The following is a 25,110-nucleotide window of genomic DNA, read 5'->3' as shown; positions in this document are numbered from 1 at the left end:
TCACAATAACTCACGGACACTTGTGTACAGTTTAACTGTTGTCGATAAAGTGGTTCACTGACCTGCTCACATATTACAGAAGGCATTTAAAAAATTTAATTTTAATTAATAGAATAAAACTTTAAAACGATGGCAGTGATGTCTGGTGTTGAAACTGAGAAGTGCAATTTATTGTTGGAGAATATGTTCTTACGGGGCTTCTTAAAAATAGGCAATAGGCCACAGTTGGTACGGACACCTTAGTTTGGCCACCCCTACTCTAAACTATCCTGTTATACACACATTCCCAGGGTCAGACAAAGGGTGAAGCTCCCTCTTCCCCACCCCGTCTAACACACACTTTCTTGGGGTCAGACACAGAGTGAAGCTCCCTCTTCCCCATCCCGTCTAACACACACTTTCCCGGGGTCAGACACAGAGTGAAGCTCCCTCTTCCCCACCCCGTCTAACACACACTTTCCCGGGGTCAGACACAGAGTGAAGCTCCCTCTTCCCCATCCCGTCTAACACACACTTTCCCGGGGTCAGACACAGAGTGAAGCTCCCTCTTCTCCACCCCGTCTAACACACACTTTCTCGGGGTCACCCACTCACACCCACACAATTACACATGTACTCACAGACACACACACATACTCACACGCTGGGGATACAAGTTAGAGGAAGTTGGAACTGCTGAGAGAGCTGTGACTGGTATGAGCTGTTGGTGTGTGGAGGGTCAGAGGATCAGAGTGGGGGGGGGGGGGATATGTCCAGACGGAGGGGATTAAAACCGTGTCGAACATCTGCTGTCCAGGGAGATTACAGACTGCAGTCTGTGCTTGTGGAGACTCCAAATGGTGGGGAATAGGTGTGTGTGTGTTTGAGTGAGTGAGACAGTGTGTGTGTATGTGAGTGAGAGTGTGTAAGAGAGTGTGATTGTGAGTGTGTATGTATGTATGTGAGTGAGACCGTGTATATGTGTGTTTGTATATGAATGTGAGAGTGTGTGTGTATGTGTGTGAGTGAGAGAGTGTGTGAGAGTGTGTGTGAGAGTGTATATGTGTGAGTGTGTGTATGTGTGTGGGTGAGACAGTGTGTGTGTGAGATCCGTGTTTGTGACCTGTATGAAGTACACGTGTGTTCTCCCCGTGTAGATTGAACCAAATGACGTCCCATATGGAGAAGCGAGATCAGGGACCCCGAAGACAAGACCCCAGGAGGGTGCGAGGTAATTACCTTCTCAGTCCCTGGACAGTGGCCAAGGGTTGGAGGCATTGTTTGGGGGTATTGGGGTATTTGGGGACAGAGGTTGAAGATATGGGAGTCAGTGGTCAGAAATAAAGAATAGGGTGAGCTCCAGGAGAAGAGGCGCGAGGCATGGTGCTGTTACCCCGTCTCTCTCTCTCCTCTCCACCCTCTCTCCCCACCTTCCTCCTCATTCCTCTCTCACTCTTTCCTCTTCCTCAATCCCCTTCTCTCCCTATACCAATTCTGAGAAGGGACCTGTACGGAGAGCAATGGGAGAAGGAAGTGTTTGCCCGTGACGGTGATTGTCCGGACAGCAAAAGGGTCTACAGTTTCCCCTCACTCTGATGGGACCAGGCACTGCAGAGAGCGAAGGCACCTCTTGACCTCTCCTCACTGGACGCAAAGCACAGGTCAGAGAAACAATTGTGGCCGGGGCAGGGACGGTGTAGAGGGAGGGACACTCTGTGTCTGGCTCCAGGAGTGTGTGTGTGTATGACAAACAGAGTTGAGTGAGCTTCTCTGTGTGTTTGACCTTGGGAATGGATAGAGAGGGAGGGAGAGAGAGTGTGTGTGTGTGTGTGTGTGTATGTATGCCTGTGCATGTGTACGTGTATGTGTGTGCGTGTATGTGTGTGCATGGTGTTGGGATGATGTAGACAAGAGAGCTTTACTGTGATCTCTCCTGCGCAGGGCTGTGTAAAGGGGATCTGGAAAGAAAGCCAGGGAAGCAGACGAGACTGGAGCCGGCCAAACGCAGACGCCATGAGCCTCTTTATGCTGGTGGGCTCACTGCACCCCTGTGAGTGGGGAGTGAGAGGGGTGGGGCCAAGGGGTTCAATTCCCTCCGTAGATCTCAGGTACCGGAGGCCACTCTGGCCTTTGGAACATAATAGCCCTTGAACAATGCAATGGGAAACAGGAGGAGGAGACCCTTCAGCCTGTTGAGACTGCTACGCCATCCAACGAGGCCCCAATCCATGCCCCTGTTCTTCAAACATCACCGCGCCCCAAGCACATTGAATGAGGCAGCCTCTCCCGTTTCCTCGGGCAGAAAATTCCCTGGAATCGCTCCTCTCTGGGAGAAGCAGTCCCTCCTTATCTCCATCCCAAACCTACTCACCCCCCCCAAATCTTCAGGCCGTGACCTCAGTTCTGGTCTCACCCACTGGTAGGACACCCTCCCTGCTTCTACCTTATCTAACCCTCCCATCATTGGACTCGTCTCTGCAAGATCCTCCCTCATCCATCAGAACCCCAGTGAGTTCCATCCTTGGCCACTTGATCTCTCCTGGTGGGCTGAGCCCATCAGCTCCAGATCCAACCTGCTGAGCCCACTCTGGAGGGGACCAGCTCCATGATGGTGGCAAGCTCTCGGAGGGGTCAACTCCATGAAGGGCCAGGTCTGTGAGGGACCCCACTTTGTGAGAAGACCAGTTCCACAAGGGGCCAACTCCATGAGGGGACAATCTCTGTGAGGAAACCAACTCCATGAGGGGGCCAACTCCATGAGGCAACCAGCTCATGAAGGGACCTACTCTGTGAGGGGGACCACTCCGTGAAGGGGCCTGGTGCTTGAGGGGAACTAACTACATGAGGGGCCCAGCTTCGTGAGGTGACCAGCTCCACGAAGGCCAGGCTCTGTTTCAGGCACTGACCCTGTCTGCTCTGTTACAGGAAGGCACTGATCCGATTATTAGAGCCCAAGATGGAGGGCATATACCAGAAGCTGCAGGACCAGGCCCGGGAGCATGAGGAGACTCTACTGGAGCTACGGAGATTCCAGATGGCAGAGAAACGGTGTTGAGATAGGCCCCACTCTGTCGCTTCCCACAGAAAGGTCCCACTCCATCCCCTTCCAATGGAAAGGCCCCACTCCGTCTCCTTCCCGTGGAAAGGACCCACTCCGTCCCCTTCCCATAGAAAGTCCCCACTCCATTCCCATCCCATACAGAGAGGTACATAGGAATATAGGAAGTAGGAACAGGAGTAGGCCAAAAATGGCCCATCGAGCCTGCTCCGCCATTCATTACGATCATGGCTGATCTAATTTATGACCTAACTCCACCTACCTGCCTTCTCCCCATATCCCCTATCCCATATCCCTTCCCCCCCCCACCCCCCGCAATACGGAGAGGCCCACCTGTTCCCCCCACCTCTCAGAGATGCCCTGTCCCCATCTCATCTCCCCCCCTCTTTATGGCTGACATGAGCCTGGTTTCTGATTGTCCCACAGGGAGACCATCATGAGGAATGTGGAGACCATCAGAGTGAAGAAGGGACTGACTGAGGTGTCCGTCTCCCTGTCCGCCGTGAACAGGAGCTGCAAGCTGCTCCAGGAGGTAAGGCCACAGGCCCGTCCGACCCCTCTGCCTCTTACCCACCTGTCACCCAGGGTCAGGAGGCCATTCAGCCCCTCCCCAGAACCCCAACCCATACTGTTCCCACCTCAAATCCAAAGGCAGGGGCTCCTCACCTCAGGACTGATGGGTGGGGCACAGCAGTTTCACATGCTGACCTCCTCACTAACCTTTCTCTCCCATCCCCTCTCTACCCATCCTCTCTGCCCCTCTCCTCTCTACTCCCTCTCTGTCCTACCCCCTCCTTCCCTTCCCTCGAATTCCCTTCCCCTTCCCCTCACTGCCTCTCTCCCACTCCTTCTCTGTCCTCCCCTCCCACTCTCCTAACCCCTCCACCCCCACCTCGTTCTCCCCACACCCCTCTCTCTACTTCAGTTCATTCAGACACAGATGAAGGAGGTGGGTGTCAATGTCATCTCCCTCCATTTCCTCTCTCCCACCACAGCTGCCACTTTCATCTCTCCCACTCTCTCCTTCACACCCTCTCCCTCCCCTTCTTCCTCTCTCCACCTCTCCCACTGTCTCTCCCTCCCTCCTATCCCCTTTTCCCCTCTTTCACCCCCTCTCTGTCCCCAACTCTTTCTCTTTCCTCTCTCTTCACCCTCCATCCCCTCCCCCACTCCCTCTGTCCCCTCCCTGCCCTCATCATCTCACTACCTCTCCCCTTTCTCCATTTTCTCTCCCCTCCCTCCCTCTATCTCTTCCCTCTTCCTCTCTCCCCCACCTCTCCCTCCTCCTTCTCTCTCTCCCATCTCTTCACTCTCTCTTCCGTTCTCTTTCCCTCTACCTCTCATTTCCCCCTTCTCCCTCCCTCGTCCCTTCTCTACCCCCTCTTCCCTACTCTTCTCCTCCCTCTCTTTCCCTTCTCTCCCCTTCCTCCCTCTCTCTGTCCCCTCTCCTCTCCCCTGTCCCCTGACCCTCTCCTGTGATTCAGTCCCAACAGGTCTGGTCCCAAGGTCAGAAGGACGTCGTTTCCCAGCTCCAGCAGGTGACGAGGGAGCTGAAGGAGGAACGGGGGGTGACGAGGAGCTTGGCATCTCACCTGGAGCGCTCAGCTGCCACCCAGCGCCAGCTCGAGCAGGTGAAGCCAAATCCAGGTTCAGGTCCCAGAGACAAGGCAGGAACTGGGCCTCTGCGGTCGTGTGTGCAATTGGTGGTGGGGGGTGGAAACAGAAATGGGGCCTCTCCTCTGTGTGGGGCTGGGGATGGGAAGGGGGCCTCTCTTTCTCTATGCGTGGTGGTGGTGGTGGGGGTGGGTGTCTCTGCTTCTGTAGGGGTATGGAAACTCTATGTATGTGGGGGCTTAGCACCTCTCCTGGGCCTTGGCCTGGCATGAGCTGCCAGCATGGGCCCATCAGTTAGGCTTTGGGCCTAGTCAGGGAAGGTGCAGGACCCCACGTCCCTTCCTTCTCTGGACAGGAAATCCACGAAACGCTACTCTGACCCAAACGTTCACCCTGACCTCTGACCCTGGTGCTTGTTCAGTTTCAGGTGGAGTTGCCAGAGGTGCAGAGGGAGCGAGATCTCCTGAGGGAGGGGTACGACGCACTAGTGGTGAGGTGAGGCCCGGCAGTATCCGGGGTAGTGGGAGAAGAGGGAAGGGCGAGATAGTGGAGAGAGGGGAAGGACGAGGAGGGGGAGAGAGAGAAAGGAGAGTGGGGAGCAGGGTGGAGAGAGAGAGGGGAAAGAGAAGAGAGAAAGAGAGTGAGAAAGGGGAGGGGGAGAGGGAAAGAGAGGAGAGAGAGGGAAGTGAAAGGAGAGGAGGTGCGTGAGAGTGGGGAAATTCGAGAGAGGGGAGGAGAGGAGGGGAGAGAGGGAGGGGTGAGAGACAGGAGGAGGGGGAAGGGAGAGGGAGAGGTGAGGGAGGGAGGGGCTTTGAGAGAGAGGGCACGAGGCAAAGGAGGTAGAAGGGAGGAGGGAGAGAGAGAGAGAAAGGGAGAGGGGATCAAATCTGTTTGTATTTCTCAAAATATATTGTGCTCCCCTAACCCTACCTCCCTTCTTCTCCTCCTCTCTCCCACACCTCACCCTCCCCTTATCTATCCCTCCTCTCTCTTGCTCCCTCCATTCCCTCGCATCTCCTCCTCCCTCTAAGTTGTCAAGTCACCTTTATTTATCATTCATACCTTGCTCGCACGGTAAAAGCGAGGTGACATTTCTTCAGGACCACGGAGCAAATTTACATTAATATAAGTTAGAAGTTAAACACATAGAAATATTCAAATGTATCGTATACAGTAAAAGTACATTATCCACATCTGTTCTGGGGAAAAAGTTGTTGCCCAATCTGGACATTAGAACCTGAGTGTTGCAGAACCTCCTACCAGATGGCAGAAGGGGGAACAGTTTACGGGAGGGGTATGTGGACTCCTTCACAGTGTTTATTGCCTTTCACCTGCATCGAGTGTTGAGAGGAAGAGAACCCCAGTGATCTTTTCCGCTGACTTCACGATCCTCTGCAGGGTCTTGCGGTCTGAGGAGGTCCAGCTTCCAAATCAGGCGGTGATGCAGTTGCACAGGAAACTCTCAATACATCCTCTGAAGAATGTCATGAGGATGGAGGGTGGGGGATGGAGTATCCTCAGCCTTGGCTATGGAGCTGGTGTTAAGGGTCCAGGTGAAATTTTCTGCCAAGTCCATTCCAAGGAACTTGAAATTCTTGATGACCTCAACAGTGGAGCTGTCAGTGGTCAGCAGAGCGAGGTCCCCGTGGGCCTTCCTGAAGTCAACGACCTTCTCTTTTGTTTTATTAACATTCAGATACAGATTGTTGGCTCTGCACCCATCTGTTAGTGACTGCACCGCATCTCTATATTCTTACTAATAAGGCTTCTCCCTCCCTCCCCTCGTTCTCTCCCTCCCTACTCCCAGGATGTTGAACCAGGATGACACTCAGGTAGAGGAACGGGTTCAACGGATGGAAATTGCACTCCAGGCGGCACTCCGGAACCAGGAGGAGATGCACAGCAAGATCCAAAAACAACACGGTGAGGGGCACAGGAAGAGTCCATGGAGTGGGTGATGAATAGAGGGGTGGCTGACAAATAGAGGGGTGAGTGACAGAGGAGAGAATATGTGGGGAGAGTGTCTGTGGGGAGAGTTGGTGATGGGGGGGGGGTGTCCGTGGGGAGAGTTGGTGATGGGGGGGTGTCCATGGGGAGAGTTGGTGATGGGGGAAAGTGTCCGTGGGGAGAGTTGGTGATGGTGGGTGGGATGTCCATGGGGAGAGTTGGTGATGGGGGAGAGTGTCTGTGAGGAGAGTTGGTGATGGGGGAGTGTCCATGGGGAGAGTTGGTGATGGGGGTGAATGTTCATAGGGAGAGTTGGTAATGGGGGAGTATCTGTGAAGATGTGTCAATGGGGATGGGGGGTGGTTGGTGGGTGAGGAGAGTTGGTCTGGAATCACCATTGAGACAGGTGTTTTGGGGCTTAACTGGACCTGATCTCCACCCCTTCCTTCACCTCCCACAGATACCAACCTGGCTCTCAGGCATGAGGTCTCCTGGCTCCACCAGCAGATCTCTGCCAGAGAGGGCCCAGGGCAACGCTGTGCCCTCCCAACACACATCAATCAATGGCAGCTCGGTCATGAGCACAAGTCCCAGGTAAATGCAGCCAGGTCTAGATTTCCGCACCACAGGAACCAGAATGTATTGGACACACATTTTAATCCAATTTCAACCCTCAATTCATTCCCAAACCCATTCTCCATCCCATCCCTATCCCATTTCCAATCCAAATCTCTTCCCAAACATTCCAAAACCCATTTCCACTTCAATTCCCAATTCCACATGCATTGCCAATCCCATCCCCATTCCCCCTCCCTGATCCAAACTTTCTCTACCCTAATTCTCTCCCTTTCTCTCTCCCCTCCTTTCTCTCCCCCTCCTGTCCCCACCTCTCTTACCTTTCTCCCTCTCCCACTCTTTCCACTTCTCTCTCTCTCTCTCTCTCTCTCTCTCTCTCTCTCTCTCTCTCTCACACCCTCACTGCACTAATTCTCTCTAGTCCCCACAGTCTGGAACCTTGGACAGCTCAGTGTGCCTCCAGATGGTGGAGGAGGTCAAGCATCTGGCCAGGCAGATGGAGGAGTTGAGGGAGCTGCAGGCAGTCCATGCGGAAACAGTGTGGGAGCTGGAGAAGACACGGAGACTCTTACTGACCCAGACCCAGCTCACCCAACACTGCCAGGTATCAGGGTCAGTTACCCAGGGATCACCCAGCAGTGGGGGCATCAGGGTCATAGGTCCAGGGGTCACCCAGCAGTGAGGGCTTTGGGGTCACTGACCCAGTGGTGGGGGTATCAGGGTGACAGACCCAGCAGTCATCCAGTAGTGGGAGTATTGGGGTCACTGACCCAGGGGTCACCCAGTGGTGGGAGCATCAGGGTCATAGACCCAGAGATCACACAGCAGTGAGGGTTCCAGGGTCACTGACCCAGGGGCCAACCAGCAGTGGAGTTATTGGGGTCACTGACCCAGGGGTCACACAGCGATGAGGGTATCAGGGTCAGTGACCCAGGGTTGGGGGTGTTGGGGGTACTGACCCAGGTGTCACCCAGCGGTGGGAGCATCAGGATCATAGACCCAGAGGTCACCCAGCATTGGGGCATTAAGTAAATTTGACAAATTCTGCCTTCCCTCCATCATGCTCTCTCCTCATTCCTCTTTCCCTGTCTCTTCCCTCCCTTTCCCCTCTGTGCCCCCTCCATCTACCCCCTCTCCCTCTGTCCTGTATCTTCCTCTCTCTCTCCTGCTCTCCCTTCCCCCTGTCTTCCACCCTCTCTACTCTTTCCCCCTCCTTACCCTCTCCTCTCTCTATCTCTCCAACTCTCACCCCCCCTCTCCCTTCCACTTCCCCCTCCCTCTCCCCCTTCTCTCTCTCCCTTCCCCCCTCCCTTCTGTCCCCCTCCCCCCAGGCTGAGTTGGACCTGATTGCACACCGAGAGGGGTCCCAGAGGGAGATCCTGATGTCCCATCTCCAGAACCGGGAACGCCTGTTGGAGGTTCGGGCTGCGCAAACCCGGAGATTGGAAGGTGAGGCCCCTCCCTCTGCCCCGTCAGTGAAGAGAGACCCCGCCTTGGCAGGGGGTCCTCTCCTGCACTGTCTCCATCCCAACCCCCTCTCCCCTTGTTGATGGGTCATCAGGAAACACCCCTTTAACCCTGACCTGAATGTTCACTGACGGGAAACAACCCCCAGCTCGAGAACCTTTCCCCCACTCCACTCCCATCCTGTTACAACCTTCAGGGACCATTATTTCTATCAGTTGAACGTGCACTAGGCCCTTTGGCCCATGTGTCTGTGCTATACACAGTCCCCAAATCAATCTGACTGCCTGCTGCCTGCACATGACCCCTGGCCCTCCACTCCCTGCAGATTCAGGGGTCTGTCTGGAAGCCTCTTCAACATGACTGTTTTGTCTGCCTCCCCCATTGCCCCTGAAAGTTCATTCCAGACCCCCACCTCTTTATATAACAATTCACTCCCCAAACCCACTCCCACATCATCTCTTCTCCTTAAACACCTATCCTCCAGTGTGTAAGGCCTGGGAAGTGTTGTAGAACAGAGAGAGCTCGGGGTACGAGGAGTGACTCAGTGAACGGTGGGAAGCGTGGTAGAACAGAGAGACCTCGGGGTATGGGGAGTGACTCAGTGAACGGTGGGAAGGGTGGTAGAACAGAGAGACCTCAGGGTATGAGGAGTGACTCGGTGAACGATGGGGAATGTGGTAGCACAGATTGATCTTGGGGTATGGGGCACCCTGAAAGTGGGAATCAGGTAGACGGGGCGGTAAATCGGCGATCGGGCCACACTTGCCTTCATCGGTCAGGTACAGACTCCAGGTGCAGGGATGGCCCGTTACTAACAGTCCGAGACTTTGGCGAGACCACACGTGGAGTTGCCGCGGGAAGTTCTGGCTGCAGGAAGGATGTTGGCTGAGCTGAAGAGGGGGTGGAATTGTGTAGTATTTGCTCCCGTCTCCTATCTTCTTGCGCTCACAGGTGTACTGCTGCAGATGAAAGGTCGGACTCAGCGAGAGTGCACGTCCCCTTCCCAGCTGGGGGCCCGGGACAAGGACAGGCTCCTGGAGATCCACCTGGAGCGGGGGCTGCTGCGAGCGCAGGCACTGGACAGCCTGGACGACCCATCCCCTCTCACCTTCTGCACCCACGGACTGTATGACTTCCCGCTGCAGCACACAGGCCTGGGTCGTGGATGGAGCCCGCGGTACCACAGCAGCAGCCGTTACGCGATCCCAGGGCAGCGCCTCTTCCTGTGCTACTTGCTGCATTCCGCCGTCTGCGTGGAGCTTCACCGGGTGGTGGGCACCGAATGCCAGACACTGGGCCTCGCCCGTCTGCCCCTCAGGCGTCTCCTGGAGGAGGAGGGGGGCGTCTGGGGCAAAGCGGAGATCGAGGGTGAGAGGTGGAAGCAGGAGACTCGTCCTGTGTTCGGTCCCTCCACTCCCCCATCCCTCATCTCCCACCCCTCCCACACTCCCTCTCCATCCCTCAATTCCCCCTCCCTAAAAGCCATCAAACCCCTCCTTCAACAAATTCAAACCCACCTCAACTCCTTCAAACCCCCTTCAAATCCCTCCCCTCCATCCATCAATTCACCCTCCCTCAAACCCCTCCCTCAATCTTCCTCCCCAACTTCTACCTCCACTCCCTCAACTTGATATTTCAACTTCCCCTCCTTCAGTTCCCCCTCCTCCTATCCCTCAACTCTCCTCCCTCAATTCCCCCTCATCTTTGTCGTCCCCTCCCTCAAATCCTGCTCCCTCAATCCCACTGTTCCTCTCCCCTTAACTCTCTCCCCTCCCTCAACTTCCCCTCCCCCAACCACCTCACCTCCTTCAATTTTCTTCCTCAATGCCCCCTTCAACTGTATGTCCTTCTCATTCCCTCAGACTCCTCCACATCTTCAACTCCCTACTGTCCTTCTCTGTCAATTCCACCCTCTCCCTCCCATCCAACTTCTGTCCTCAATGTGAAGACCCATCACCTCCCTCCTCCTCCTGCCGCCCAGTACCCCACCCGACATCCAAACAACCGTCAGCCTCCATCTGCATTCCCTCTCCCACAATCCAATATTTTGCATTTTGCTCAAAAGTTATCCCCCTCACCTCCCCTCCCCCTCTCCTCCCCTCTCCCTCTTCCCCTTCCCATCCCATCCCCTCTCCCTTTTCCCCTCCCTCTCTCTCTACTCGCCTCCTCTCTCCCCCTCCCTCTCTCTCTACTCGCCTTCTCTCTCCCCTCCCCTCTCTCCCACCTCTCACCTCCTCTCTACTCTCACCTCCCCTCCCTTTTCCCTCTCATTCCTCCCTCCCTCAACCCTTCCTTCTCTCTCCCCCCACACTTTCCCTTTCTCTCTCTCCCCTCTGCCTCCTCACTCCCCTCCCCTCCCCATCTCTCCTCCCCTCCCCTCACCCTCTCTTCTCCCCTCCCCTCTCTCTCTCCTCCCCTCCCCTCTCCTCTTCTCCCTTTCCTTTGTTCTCCCCCTCCCTCCTTCCCCTTACCCTCTCCTCTCTCTCTCTCCTCCCCTCCCCCTCTCCTCTCTCTCTCTCTCTCCTCCCCTCCCCCTCTCCTCTCCCTTTCCTTTGTTCTCCCACTCCCTCTCTTTCTCTCTTTTCCTTCTCTCTCCCTTCCCACCTCCTCTTTCTCTCCCGCTCTCTACTCTCACCTCCCCTCCCTTTCCTTCTCTCTCTCCCTCTCATTCCTCCCTCCTTTACACCCTCACCCCCCCCTACCCCCGCTGCAGATTCTATACACTCTGGACACGTGATTGGCTGGCTGGAGTATTGGATGCGCTTGACCCTCCCAGTGAATGAGGGAATAGGTTGGGACGAGGATGGGGAACCCGAATGGATCTATTTGCCAACTGACAGAGCTCCAGAGAGTGTCCCACAGGTGACCTGGATTCAGGGGACGTGGCTCCTGGGATAGGGTCAGAAACACTGCATGAATGGATGGGTGTCAAGGGACTTCGAGGTAAGGAGGTGGGACACACACTGTGACCAATGGGGAGCGGCAGAGGTACAAGGATGGGACACACTGAAAGGTGAGGGGTGTCGAGGGACCTCAGGGTACAAGGGTAGGACACATTGTGAATGATGGGGAGTGTCAAGGGGTGAAGGGAACTTGGAGCATAAGGGTGGAACACATCCTGTGAACAGAGGAGACTGGCGAGGAACAGAGGTACCACGAAGTATGAGGTCTGGGATTGGATGTGTCTAGCTGGCGGGGGCGAAGGAGGGGGGGGGTTTGTTTCAGGAGAAGGGTGGTGGCATTTCCGTCCTTTCTCCCTGTCACTTGTCCACAGGTTTCCATGCACTGACTCAAACAATCATTGCCCCATTAGAGGTGGACACTGGACCCACAGAGAAACCCACTGTGGGATCAAGGGAAAACCCATACAGCGAAGGAGAGAGCAGAAGGTAAGTGTCCCCAGGAGTGGGTCACTGGCTGGGATCTGAACCAGGGGCTTGGGGGGGTTTATATGTAGAATAACAGGTCCCCAGGAGTGGGTCACAGGCTGGGATCTGAACCAGGGGTTCGGGGGGGGGTTTATATGTAGAATAACAGGTCCCCAGTTGATTGTTTTTCCAGACTCTTTTGTGTAGTCTTCCAAAGGCGCTATTTGCCTTGGAGAGTCTGTTGTCTATCTCGTTGTCGATCCTTGCATCTGATGAAATGGTGCATCCGAGATAGGTAAACTGACTTTGGAAGACTACACAAAAGAGTCTGGAAAAACAACCAACTGAAAAACCTCACAAAGATTAGCGTATACAGAGCCATTGTCATACCCACACTCCTGTTTGGCTCCGAATCATGAGTCCTCTACCGGCATCACCTACGGCTCCTAGAACGCTTCCACCAGCGTTGTCTCCGCTCCATCCTCAAAATTCATTGGAGCGACTTCATCCCTAACGTCGAAGTACTCGAGATGGCAGAGGCCGACAGCATCGAGTCCACGCTGCTGAAGATCCAGCTGCGCTGGGTGGGTCATGTCTCCAGAATGGAGGACCATCGCCTTCCAAGATCGTGTTATATGGCGAGCTCTCCACTGGCCACCGTGACAGAGGTGCACCAAAGAAGAGGTACAAGGACTGCCTAAAGAAATCTCTTGGTGCCTGCCACATTGACCACCGCCAGTGGGCTGATATTGCCTCAAACCATGCATCTTGGCCCCTCACAGTTCGGCGGGCAGAAACCTCCTTCGAAGAAGACCGCAGAGCCCACCTCACTGACAAAAGACAAAGGAGGAAAAACCCAACACCCAACCCCAACCAACCAATTTTTCGCTGCAACCGTGTCTGCCTGTCCCGCATCGGACTTGTCAGCCACAATCAAGCCTGCAGCTGACGTGGACTTTTACCCCCTCCATAAATCTTCGTCCGCGAAGCCAAGCCAAAGAAAAAAAGAAAACAGGTCCCCAGGAGTGGGTCTCAGGCTGAGATCTGATCCAGGGGTTTGGGGAGTTTATATGTAAAATAACAGGTCCCCAGGAGTGGGTCACAGGCTGGGATCTGATCCAAGAGTTCAGGGGGTTTGTATGTAGAATAACAGGTCTCCAGGACTGGGTCACAGACTGTGGATCACAGACAGGTGATCCATCAAAGGTTTGTCTAATTCTCAGCTTCCAGAAGGCATCAGGACTCCCAGACGCAGACAGCAGACGATTCTGAGACTCACACAGTAAACAGCGATGAGTTGATCTTCTTCCCCCTCTGGCATTCGAGACCGGTGAGAGAGAGGGGGAGAGTAACCAACTTTCACAGGTTGGGGACAGGCCATTTCCTGGTCTGTGTTGGGTGGGGGTGGGGGGGGAGAACGGGGAAGGACATGGCCTTTCTGTGTGGGGGGCCGGGGAAACGAGGCCTCTCCATGTGGAGGGGATAGGGACGTAGCCTCTCCGTGTGGGGGAGATGGGAACGTGGCCTCACTATGAGGGGGAGATGGGGATGTGGCCTCTCTGTGAGGGGTAGATAGGAATGTGGCCTCTTCGTGTGGGGGAGATGGGGAAGTGGCCTCTCCGTGTGGGGGAGATGGGATGTGGCCTCTCCGTGTGGGGGAGACGGGGATGTGGCCTCTCCGTGTGGGGGGGACAGGGACGTGGCCTCTCTGTGTGGGGGAGATGGGGACATGGCCTGTCCATGTGGGGGAGACGGGGACATGGCTTCTCCGTGTGGGGGGGACAGGGACGTGGCCTCTCTGTGTGGGGGAGATGGGGACATGGCCTGTCCATGTGGGGGAGATGGGGACATGGCTTCTCCGTGTGGGGGGGGGGGGCAGAATAATAGTGTCACTTCGTGTGGGGGGGTGTGAATAGGAATGGGACCTCTCCATGTGGAGGAAAATTCTGTGTGTGGGTGACAGACACCCCGTGGTGACCAAACTGTGTCCCTACAAACAGGTCGAGCAGCAACTGCGCATTGAAGTCCTGTGGCTCTCCTTACATCCTTGGTCTCAGCCTGCAATGGATCCCTGTGTTCAGCAACTTTACGTGGAGTATCATATCCCTGGGGTGCCCAGGTGTCACACTGAAATCCCCTTCTCACTCCCCACACCCAGGGTCGGGGACAGGGTCCACTACCACTTCAGTAGAGGTGAGTTCTGGAGGAGAGAGAAGGGAGATCTGGGAGAAAGAAGGGGGAAGGTGTGGGAGAAATAGGGAGGAGAGAGGGGGAGAGAAAGAGGGAAGAGAGAGGGTGGAGATGGGGGAGAGAGAATAGGGAGGGGGGAGAGAGAGGGAGGGAGGGAGGGAGGAGAGAGAGGGGGAAGGGGAGAGAGACGCTTGAGAGAGTGGGAGAGAGGGAAAGGGGAGGGGGAGAGGGGAAGGAGAGAGAGGGAGAGAGGACGTGAGAGAGAGAAACGAGAGAGGGGGGAGAAAGTCAGGGGGAGACGGTGGGGAGGGAGAGGAAAGAGGGGCTTGGTTTGACTATACCATTCACTCACTCACTGATATTCACTGCAGTCATTCCCCTGGACCCAGATCAGGACATTGAGCAATGCCAGTTCCTATACTCCCTCATCCAGAGAGAGGAACCACACTTTGGCAGGTAGGGAGGGTTGTGGGATTGGAAGGGTTAACAGAAAAAAGGGAGGGGTGTAGGGAACCAGAGGGGTTTTTCAGAGACAGGGAATGGTGCATGGGACCGGAGGGAGTTATAGAGATAGGGAGGGGAGTGGGGACCAGAAGGGGTTATAGAGATAGGGAGGGTATGGGGTCCAGAGGGAGTTACATAAGGAGGGGTGTAGGGACCAGAGGCGATTAAGAAATAGGGAGGGGTGTGGGGGCCAGAAAGGGTATACAGATTGAGAGTGGCATCAGGGAACTGAGTGGGTTGCAGAGACAGGGAGGGGTGCAGGAACCGGAAAGATTACAATGAAAGGGAGGGTTTTACAGAGCTAGGGAGAGGTGTGGGCACCGGAGATGGGAGGGTGTGTGGATTGGAGGTGGTTACAAAGATAGGGAGGATATGGGGACTGCAGGGGTATAAAGATATAGGGAGGGGTGTGGGGACTGGATTACATTACAAAGATGAAGAAGGGTGTAGACTGGAGGGATTACCGACATAGGGAGGTATGTGGGGACTGGAAGGTGGTTTCAGAGATAGGGCGAGCTGTGGGAACTGGAGGGGTTTACAGAAACAGAGGGGTATGGGGTCCAGAGGGGGTTATGATGATAGGGAGGGGTACAGGGACCAGAGGAGGCTAAAGAGTTGGGAGTTTTGGTGACCAGAAGGGGTTACAGAGATTGGAATGGATTTGGTGAACTGAAGTGGTAACAGATCAGGATGAGTGTGAGGACTGGGAGGGTTTACAGAGATAACGAGAGGTGCAGGGATTAGAGGGGGGGGGGTAAAAAAATAGGGAGAGGTACTGGGACTCTATGGTGTGGCAGTCGTAGTCAGTCGGGACTGGAAGGGATACAGGTACAGGGAGGGGTGTTGGGACTGCTGAGGTTACACAGACAGAGAGGTGTTTGGGACCAGAGGGCTTTACAGAGACAAAGAGGAGCGTAGGCAACTGGAGGTTACAGAGATAGGGAAGGGTATGAGGAATTGGGGGATATGGGGAGAAGGCAGGTAGGTGGAGTTAGGTCATAAATTAGATCAGCCATGATTGTATTGAATGGCGGAGCAGGCTCGATGGGCCATTTTCGGCCTACTCCTGTTCCTACTTCCTATGTTCCTATGACCGGAGGGGATCAGATAGTGATGGATGTGGGGACCTGAGTGGGTTATAGAGACAGAGAGGGTTGTAGGGTCTGAAGCAGGCTCCAGAGAGAGAGGAAGGGGTGAGGGGATTAGAGGGGATTACAAATAGGGAGAGGTGTGTGGGCCGAAAGGAGGTTACAGTTAGGGAGGGGAATGGGGACTGGAGAGGTTTGCAGAGATAGGGAGGGGTGCGTGGGACTAGAATTGTTTGCAGAAATAGGGAGGGGTATGGGGCCTGGAGGGGTAAAAGGGACCCAACCCAAAGGGGTAACAAAAATAGGGAGGCATGTGTGGACTGGTTGAGGTCACAGAGATAAAAGTGAGCTTCTGCCCCCACCCCTCCTGATACCCCTCTCCCCGCAGGCTGAGGTTTGTCGTGGTGAGTGAACCTATAGAGGGAGAGGATGGAGAATGCGTCGATGTTGGATATTCCTACGTCCCATTGACCAGGATTCTGGAAACTGAGAAAGATATTGTTGAGGAAGTGTTCGACAGTGAGTGACCCCAGCCTGTAACCCACTCCCAGGGACTTGTTTCTCTACATATAAACCCCCTGAACCCTTCGATCAGATCCCAGTCTATGATCCACTCCTGGGCACCTGTTTTTCTACTTATAAACCCCACTGAACCCTTGGATCAGATCCCAGTCTGTGACCCACTTCTGAGGACCTGTTTTTCTACATATAAACCCCTGGATCAGATCCCAGCCTGTGAGCCACTCCCATGGGATCTATGATTAGAACGTTGGTTCAATAGTGCAGGCCATTCAGCCCACAGTGTTGTGCTGATGTAATAACCCATTCTTACAACTGCCCACTGGTGGTGACAGAATGACACGTGGACACTTTCACATTTTTTACAAGCAGCAAACACAGGTCTTTCTTGTTCTCGATACTCTCTGCATCCTTCTCTTCTGACTGAACTAGTGTTTTTTCTGTTCCATGTACCCGTTGAATAGTCTCTTAAAACGGTCTTATTGCACCTGGCTCCACAACTGTTACCAGCTGTGCATTCTACACACCCACCCCTCTCTGTGTGAAGAACCATTTACATTGCCTCTGAACTTCCTCGTTAGCCATTTCAGCCCAGGGATTAAGCCATCCACATGATCAATGGTTCTCATCATTATATACACTCCTATCCCACACCTTTCATCCTCCTTCGCTCTAAGTTCACTCAACCTATCCTCATAAGGAATGTTCTCCAATCCAGGCTCCTCTGAAGCCTCTCTGCTGCATCCACATTGTTCCTATCATGTTCCAAATGGGGTCGAACCAATGTCTGATGTAGTTGGAACATTACCTCACAGCTCTTGAACTCAGTCCCACAGTTCATGAAAGCCAACGCACTGTGCACCTTCCTATCAACCTGTGATGCAGCTTTAGTGACCTGTGGACACAAACCCCAAGATCTTTAATTTGCCCACACTGCCCAGAGACCTCCCATTCACATTGTACTCTGCCTTATATTTGACCTTCTGAAATGAACCACTTTTTTGGGTTAAACTCCATCTGCCATTTCTCAGTTCAGCTCTGCATCTTATCAATGTCCCTTTGCATCCTCTGGCAACCCTCCAGACTATTCACCACTCCACTAATCTTTGTGTCATCTGCAAATTTTGTCGTCCACCCTTCATTTCCTCATCCAAGTCATTAGTAAAAAAATCACAAAGAGCAGGGGTCCCAGAGCAGATGCCTGTGGAACACCACTGATTTCCGATCGCTGTGTAGGTTCGGTACCAGAATGAATGTTAGAGTGGGGGGCATCAGCGTGTTAGAGGGGGCTCAGTGCAATGCTTGTAAACTCACTCAGCGGGGTGGAGGTGGGGTTGATGGGACCTACCTACTGACAAACGTTAACACCACTTGCTTGGCAGGTGGGGGGAAGCTGGGACCTACCTGACGAACAACGTTAACATCATCTGCCCCTCTGACATAGGTGACAAAGGCGCTGCTTTTATTGCATCAAGCTAGTGATACGGCCGAGGGCGAGTGGAGATTTGCTAGTGAGCGTCAAGCTAGTGACGCGGAAGGGAGTGGGGTGGGGTGGGTCTGACGGCAAACGATGGCTGCGACCGTATGGGGATGGGACATGGCCTCTTGCTTGGGGAGGCAATGCCCACAGATGCCTCCCCTTGGTGGCAACTCAGTCCCCATGCAGAATATGAACCATCTATAACCACCCTCTTATAGATTCTATATATAACCTCCACCCCACACCCCACTCTAAAACCCTGGATCAGATCCCAGTCTGTTATTCAATATAATTCAGAAAACTGATTACAACTCTCCCTCCTTTACCATAGCCCTAGAGCACACATGTCAAACTCTGGCCCGCGGGCCAAATTTGGCCCGTGATATAATTATATTTGGCCCGCAAGATCATTTAAAAAATATATTAGAGGTGGCCCGCCCTGCAGCGAGAGCCAGTGCTGTTTTTTGGTAATGTCACCCCCACCATCCTCCCCCTTCATTGCACATCCTTCCCCACCCCTAACTATCCCCTCCCACCTATAACCACCCTCCTTAAAAGATGGCCAGAATATTCTCAAAAAGGAATCCAGAATGGTAAAGTTCCACAAACCTTCTGCTGGGAATCCTAACAACACCCGGGCATCAGATCCACGGGACGCGGAGGGAGCAAGAGTGTTGCAGGTTGACCGTGCAAACTTTGAGAACGGGGAAAACAAAATTGTAACACGAGAAGTCTGTCGATGTCATCAGCCGGCAAGCCAGTTGGAAGGCTCCCCGCACAACCAGTCACTTCTCCCACCTGTCGAGCGGTGCGGCGGATTGGCGAGCGCCTGTGATTTCCTGTCGGCGCGACGGACATGGCAGGCTGCGCACGGCCCCCGCTGTTCCGCAAAGGCTGATTGGCAGCGCGCTGGGCCTGAGTGGGTGGGTAAGCAGGGGTGGGCAGAGGGTGTAGGTGAGGAGTAATGGGCAAGGGAAGTTATGGTGGTGCGAGGGGCAGTTAGAGGGAGGGATGAGTAGAAGGAGGGGTGGATAGGGAAGAGGTAAAAGGGGAGGGGCATGGCGAGTAGGGGAGGGGTGATTAGAGGGTGAGAGACGGGTAGAGGGAGGAACAGGTTGAGGGGAGAGGCAGTAGAGGGGCGCGTATAGGATGGGGTAGGTAGAAGCAGAGCGAGTGGAGTGAGGGGTGAGTAGAGGTTGGGTAAAGGACTGGTCAGGTGGAGGGATGGTGGGTCGAGGGTGAATAGAGGCCTAGAGCCTGAGGAGTGAGCAGGAAATGCTGAGTCCTGATGCAGGCCAAAATGGACACAGCCTGTGAATGCTGACTACATCTCCACAGGGACCAAATATGTTTCCCTCAGGTCAAGCAAAGGGTGAACTTGAGCTACCTACTCCTGACCTGTAACATTATCCTCCTAAAGTTATATCCTAAAGTTTAACATTACATATGTTGAAAGAAGAGAAAACATGCAGATGTTGTTGAAAATTTTCAATAAATATTTAGTTCGGCCCTCGACTTAGTCCAAGTTTTTAATTTTGGCCCTCCGTGAATTTGAGTTTGACACCCCTGCCCTAGAGGATAGGAATGGAAAATCTGGGAAAATATTTGATTGGGAGAGGGGAAACTATCGTGCTATTCGTCAGGAGCTTGGGAACAGATGTACTCAGGGAAATGTACGGCAGAAATGTGGTGAATGTTCAGGGAACATATGTATGGTGCTCTGCAGAAGTAGATTCCATTGGGGCAGGGAAAGAATGGTGAGGTGAAAGGACCATGAGACTTTAGGAGAGCTAGAAGGGGCCATGAGTAGGTCTTGATGAACAGGTTTAAGGAAAAACCTAGTTTTTCTACAAGTACGTGAAGAACAAGAAGATGAGCCTTGTGAGGACAGGACTCATCAGGGGCAATTGTGGAAATGTGTTCGTGGAGTCGGAAATGGTCATGGAAGACCTTAATGAAGATTTCACCCAAGTAAACGACCTTGGCAATTATGAGGATGACTTTAAGAACACAGAAACACTTGAGCACATTGAAGCTTTCGAAAAGCATGAAGTTGAATAAGTCTGAGTGATTTTATTTTCCCCCAGAGAGGGGAAGATCAGAGGGGATAACCTGCTGACATTTTCCCATACCTTGATGAAGGGCTCAAGCCTGAAAGGTTGGTGATGTATTTTCACCATTTCTATGTAAAGGACACTGCTTGGCCTGCTGAGTTTCTCCAGCTTTGTGTTTTTACCAGATGTCATTTACCCAAGGCTACTGTGAGAAGCAAGGGAGGAGATTGCTGAGTCACTGGTAATGACCACTGGAGACAGAACTACTGAAGGATCGGAGGGTTGCAAATGTTCAAGAAAGGGAACAGAAACAACCCAGGAAATTATAGACGAGTGATTCTCACTGAAGCAGTGGGCAAGCTGCTAGACAGTTAGAGAATATCCTGAGAGACAGGATTGACAAGCATTTAGAGAGGTGTAATCTGATTAGGGATAGTCTGCATTGGCTTTGATGGGGTGGGGGAGGTGATGTCTCATGAGCCTGATTGAATTAAGGATGTAATGAGGAATGTTGAAGGTAGAGCGGAGGATGTTGTGGATATTGATTTGAGTGAGGCATTTGATAAAATTCCCCATTCAAGGCTCATTCAGAAATTAAGGAGACATGGAATCTAAGGCCTTGCTTTGTGAATACAGAATTGGCTTGTCCAGAGTCGGCAGTTGTAGATGGTTTATATTCTGCATGGAGGTTGGTGTCCTGTGGTGTTCCACGGGAATCTGTTCTGGGACCTCTCCTGATCTATTATTCTATAGGTAAACCACACCGCCCCCCCCCCCCCCCACCACTGGATCAGATCCCAGCCTGTGACCCACTTCTGAGGATCTGTTATTCTATATGTAAACCCCCAGGTCTGTTCTTCATTATATAAACCCCCAAACCCTGGATCAGATCCCAGTCCATGACCCACTCCCAGGGTTCTGTTATTCTCCACATAAACCCCCAACCCCTGGATCAAATCCTGGGATCTGCTATTCTACATTAACCCCAATCCCTGAATCCGATCCCAACTTGTGACCCACTCCCAGGATCTGTTATTCAATATAAAACGCCCCCAAAACCCCAGATCAGATCCCAGCTTGTGACTCATTTCCTGTCATTCCATGCGATGCTGTCGGGGGACACTGGATTGTGTGAATATCTCTCTGCCCCAATTTTACTGGGATTTTTCTTCCTGTTGCAGTCTGGGATTCGAAGCAGGAGTCGGAGGTGATTGGAACATTAGCTGTCACAGTGGAGGGAGCTCCTGCCCTCCAGGCTATCTCTGCCCAATTCTGCAGGAACCACTGCTCTTCCCTCTGATTACACACCACAGGAGACACCTGAAACTCTGGGAAACAGCTGGCCTTCCACCTTCATACCCCAAGGTCCCTCGACAGTCCTTACCTTTCACTGTGTGTACGAGGTTCTTCCATCCCTCAACACTCCCCACGATTAATGTATCTGTACTTAGAGGAAAATATAGATAGTATAGACAAGAATTAATAAGGGAAGGTAATGGAATAGAGAGAATAAGGAGGGAATTAAAAGAGTGACCTTTGTGACATATGAAAAGTGAAATCTTTTCTGGGGGGGGCGGGGTGAGGGGAAATAGCGGTCACTGCAAAATCAGTTGACGCTTGCGAGTGGATTCGCAAATCCAAATGGAGAGGGGAGATGTGGTTGTCCGACAAGGGATAAAGGACAACTCAGGAGGGGAAGGGGAGATTGGGGATAAATAAGATAGAAATAGGAGAATAAGGAAAATGTTGGATGTTGTAGGAATGTTGTCTTATAAAGAGTTGAAAATAAGAAAACAGAAATGGAAAAGGAGGAAAGGTAATGATGGAAAAACGGAAAGAGAAGATAAACAAAATATAAAAGGGCTACGCTGAACTACATGACTTTAAATATTAATGGAATACATAACCAAATTAAAAGGAAGAAACTACTAAATTTAAATGAATAAATGTATTCCATTAGAAAAAATAACATATAGGTTAAGAAATAATATTGAAATATTCGAACAAGTATAGGAGCCTTACATTAAATACAATAGCGAAAACCTACCGGGGACAAACATTACCTAAGTTGATGGAAGGAGAAGGAAAGAAAAGAATGGACTCAGTAGAATTTCTGGTGTATTTTTGTTGAATGACAACATTGTCTGACTGGCTTAATGCAACCTAGATTGTATACCTAAAATGGATGGGGGGGGGGGGGGGGGTGGGGGGGTGGTTTGGGAGGAAAGGGGGGGAGAAAAAGTCACTGTATATGTGTGAAAAAGAAATAGTGTATATCATGGCTAATGTGATTTATGGTGTGAAAAATAAAAAATTAAAAAAAAACATGAAAAAAAAACACTCCCCACGATTGAGTGTGTACCACCTCGTATCCTGAGGTCACTCGACACTCCCACCTTGCATTGTGAGTTCTATCCTCATATAGAGGTTCCTCAGTGTGACCTGCCCTTGTACCACGAGGTCCCATTCAGTGGGTGCCCCACCCTCATACTGAGGGGCCTCCATCTGACACTCCACACCATTCATGGTGGGTCCCACACTCATACACTGGAGTCTCTTGCACTCCATTCAGTTTCTCACCCTTGAACGTGTGATCCCTCCATCCCCAACACATCCTGCCATTCTGTGTACCCCAAAGTCCCTTGACTCTCCCCACTGTTCACAGCATACTCTACCCTTGAAGCCGGAGGTCCCTCTATACTCCCTACCATTCATGGTGTGCCCCACCCTCATACACCAAGGTCCCTCATTCCCTCAAAGCTCCCCAGCATTCATGGTGCGTAACACCCTTCTGTCCTGCAACACTCTCACTTCATGGTGTGTGTGCGCTTCCCTCAAACCTCCAAGGGCCCTCCATCCTTTGACACTCCCTGTTCATGGTGTGTATCCCATCCTTGTACCCCAAGGCCCCTCAGTCCCTTGACATGCTCTATTGTTCAGTGTCCCACCCTCATTCTGCAGTCTCCACCCCTCTACACTCCCCATTCAGAGCATATCCCACCCTTATAACCCATCCTTCAACTCTTCCCAATGTTCAACGTGTTGCCCGACCCTTGTACCGAGATCCCTCAACACTCCCGTTAATAGCGTATCCCACCTTTGTAACCCAAAGTCCCTCTTTCCCTCCACACTCCCCATCGTTCACCCTCATACCCCAAGGTCTCTCTTTAACCAGCCCTATCCTTCCCATTCCTGGACCCACTCCCATGTATCACAAGCAGAGTGCTATCACTCCCAGAATTCGAGTCTCATCCAGAGAAGAAAGGAAGCTGGACCATTCCTGATCTTTGGCGGACCCTTCATGTTCGGTGGATGATGTCCAACCTCCTTCTTATCCACCCAAACACATGCCGTAATCTTGGAGCCTCTGCAGCATGGCCTCGGACCATCTCAATGTGAATACCCTGCCTTCCCCACACCCTGCCTGGACCCTTGCTGACAATAAACTTTGGGACACTTGAGCTGTTTGTGGATCTGTCCCTTGGGAACAGGAGGGTGACCATTCAGTCCTTATTTCCACAGAGGGGGTGGGGAGAGAAAGCACAGAGCCTGTTGTCTGTTTTATACAAATCTTCCTTTAATGAGAAAAACTCACAACAATCGAAATGAAAAATAAAAAAAAACAGGTTTGGACCAGACGGTGGGAAAGGACCAGACTGCCTCATCCCGAATGGATGGCAGGAGGGGCCAGACCAGACAGTGCGAGGGGCTAGAAAGCCCCTCACCGACCAGTCGGTGCAAGGGGCTAGCCAGCCCTTCCTCAACCAGGTGAGAGGAACCCAGACCAGATGGTGAGAGGGATGGGAGGGACAAAAACCCCAACATTTCTAGAAATTGTCACATTTGAAATTGGTCCGTGGATTATTAACAGTGGAGGGGGGGGAGGGGAAGGGTGGGGAGCTGGGGAGGGAGCAGCATGGGGATCCCAATCACTTCCGCCTCCGTTTCCTGTTTCCCAAATTGATCACTGGTCCTTTCCTCTTCCTGCTGCGGGAATCGTCGTCCTCCTCCCGGTATTCCCGATCCGCTGTGGGGAGAGAGGAGGGGAGAGCAGGTGTAGGGGAGAGGGAGAAAAGAGAGAGAGACATTAATTGTACACATCCCCTTCGTGTGTGACCTCCCAATGTCCAGATTAAACTCCAGTTGTCATTTCTGTGCCCTGATCTCCATCCTGATGTCTTCTCCAATAACCTTCTACATTGTCCACAACTCCACCAATACTCTTCACTCAATGAGTACCTATGGCCTCCCCTGGGAGCCACAGCATATTCGGAGGGGGGGGGGGGGGAAACAGACTGAAATCAAAGTTTTTTTTTTTAAATCTGTGGTCAGTTGGAAAAAAGTACAGAAGAGACAAACTAAACGAATACTTCATAGGGAAGGGGACCCATAATCTTTGAGCAGAGTCCAAAGGGGGTTGGGGGCAAAGCCAAAAAAAGGTTGAGGATGGCTATTATCCCAACCATAAACTCTGCCATTCAACTGATACAAGGAGACAGTCAGCTGTTAGGAGAGGGAAGGGGAATAGACAGTCAGTGCAGAGTAACCCTGTGACTATTCCCCTCGACAAGTATACCAGGGACAGGTTGTAGTGGTCAGTTCTCTGGCATAGAGTCTGGCCCTTTGGCTAAGTTGGGGGTGGGGTGGGAGATGAGATGAGAAGTACAAAGTGATTGAGGATTCAACAGGCAAAAAGATGGGAGGTTCTGTGAACAGGATCGAGACTACCAGAAAGAATGCCACCTCCTAGGTGCCTGAGTCAGGCAAGTCTCAGATAGAGTCCACAGCATTGTCAAGTAGAAGGGTGAGCAGACAGATGTCGTGGTCCATGTTGGTACCAATGACATTGATAGGAATAGGCATGAGTATTATTCTGTTTAGTTCTGGTCACCTCATCACAGGATGTGGAAGCGATGGAGAAGGAGCAGAGATTTCCCAGGATGTTGCCTTGAATGGAAAATATGTCTTATGAGGCAATGTTAGCAGAGCAAAGGAGGAGAGTGACTTAATGAGATTATGAGAGACATCGATAAGGTAGACAGCCAGCACCTTTTGCCAGGGAAAGAATTACAAACAACAGAGGACATCTGTACAAACAGAAGGAAGAAATGTTTAGGGGAGCAATCAGGGGCAGGTTTTCTTTTCTTTTCCAGCAGAGTTGTGGGTGCCTGGAATGCATTGCCAGGGGTGGTGGTGGAGGCTGGAACAATAGGGGTATTTAAGACACTCTTAGACCGGCACATGGATAAAAGGGAAAAAAGTTCAG

At 52.5% G+C, this 25,110-nt stretch overlaps 2 protein-coding genes across 6 annotated transcripts in view; one reads left to right on the top strand and one right to left on the bottom strand.

The window, feature by feature from the left end:
• Positions 1-786: 786 nt before the first annotated feature.
• On the top strand, positions 787-21,385 carry LOC138764800 (X-linked retinitis pigmentosa GTPase regulator-interacting protein 1-like). 5 transcript variants are annotated; one of them, XM_069941093.1, is made up of 20 exons: positions 787-1,210; positions 1,482-1,640; positions 1,921-2,029; positions 2,905-3,027; positions 3,464-3,569; positions 3,963-3,986; positions 4,522-4,668; positions 5,073-5,146; positions 6,459-6,574; positions 7,059-7,192; positions 7,596-7,778; positions 8,506-8,623; positions 9,593-10,009; positions 11,355-11,503; positions 11,955-12,030; positions 13,233-13,339; positions 14,010-14,202; positions 14,571-14,655; positions 16,180-16,310; positions 21,026-21,385. In XM_069941093.1, exons 1-20 carry the CDS (start codon positions 1,147-1,149, stop codon positions 21,142-21,144), a joined length of 2,634 nt encoding a protein of 877 aa, XP_069797194.1. In that variant the 5' UTR covers positions 787-1,146; the 3' UTR covers positions 21,145-21,385. The 5 variants fall into 5 exon arrangements, with proteins under 5 accessions (XP_069797194.1, XP_069797195.1, XP_069797196.1 ...); XM_069941094.1 differs by lacking the exon at positions 3,963-3,986; XM_069941095.1 differs by lacking the exons at positions 14,571-14,655; positions 21,026-21,385 and having other exon boundaries at positions 16,180-16,263.
• A 2,011-nt stretch (positions 21,386-23,396) lies between these two features.
• The window catches only part of supt16h (SPT16 homolog, facilitates chromatin remodeling subunit), a 39,526-nt gene continuing 37,812 nt past the window's right edge, over positions 23,397-25,110 (bottom strand). Inside the window, 1 exon segment of the mRNA XM_069941088.1 lies at positions 23,397-23,871. Coding sequence (XP_069797189.1) covers positions 23,774-23,871 — 98 coding nt within the window. The 3' untranslated portion in view covers positions 23,397-23,773.

This window comes from Narcine bancroftii, chromosome 5 (assembly GCF_036971445.1).
Source record: "Narcine bancroftii isolate sNarBan1 chromosome 5, sNarBan1.hap1, whole genome shotgun sequence".
NCBI lineage: Eukaryota > Metazoa > Chordata > Chondrichthyes > Torpediniformes > Narcinidae > Narcine > Narcine bancroftii.
The sequence above is the reverse complement of the archived record's forward strand: the minus strand, read 5'-3'. Positions and strand labels throughout refer to the sequence as shown.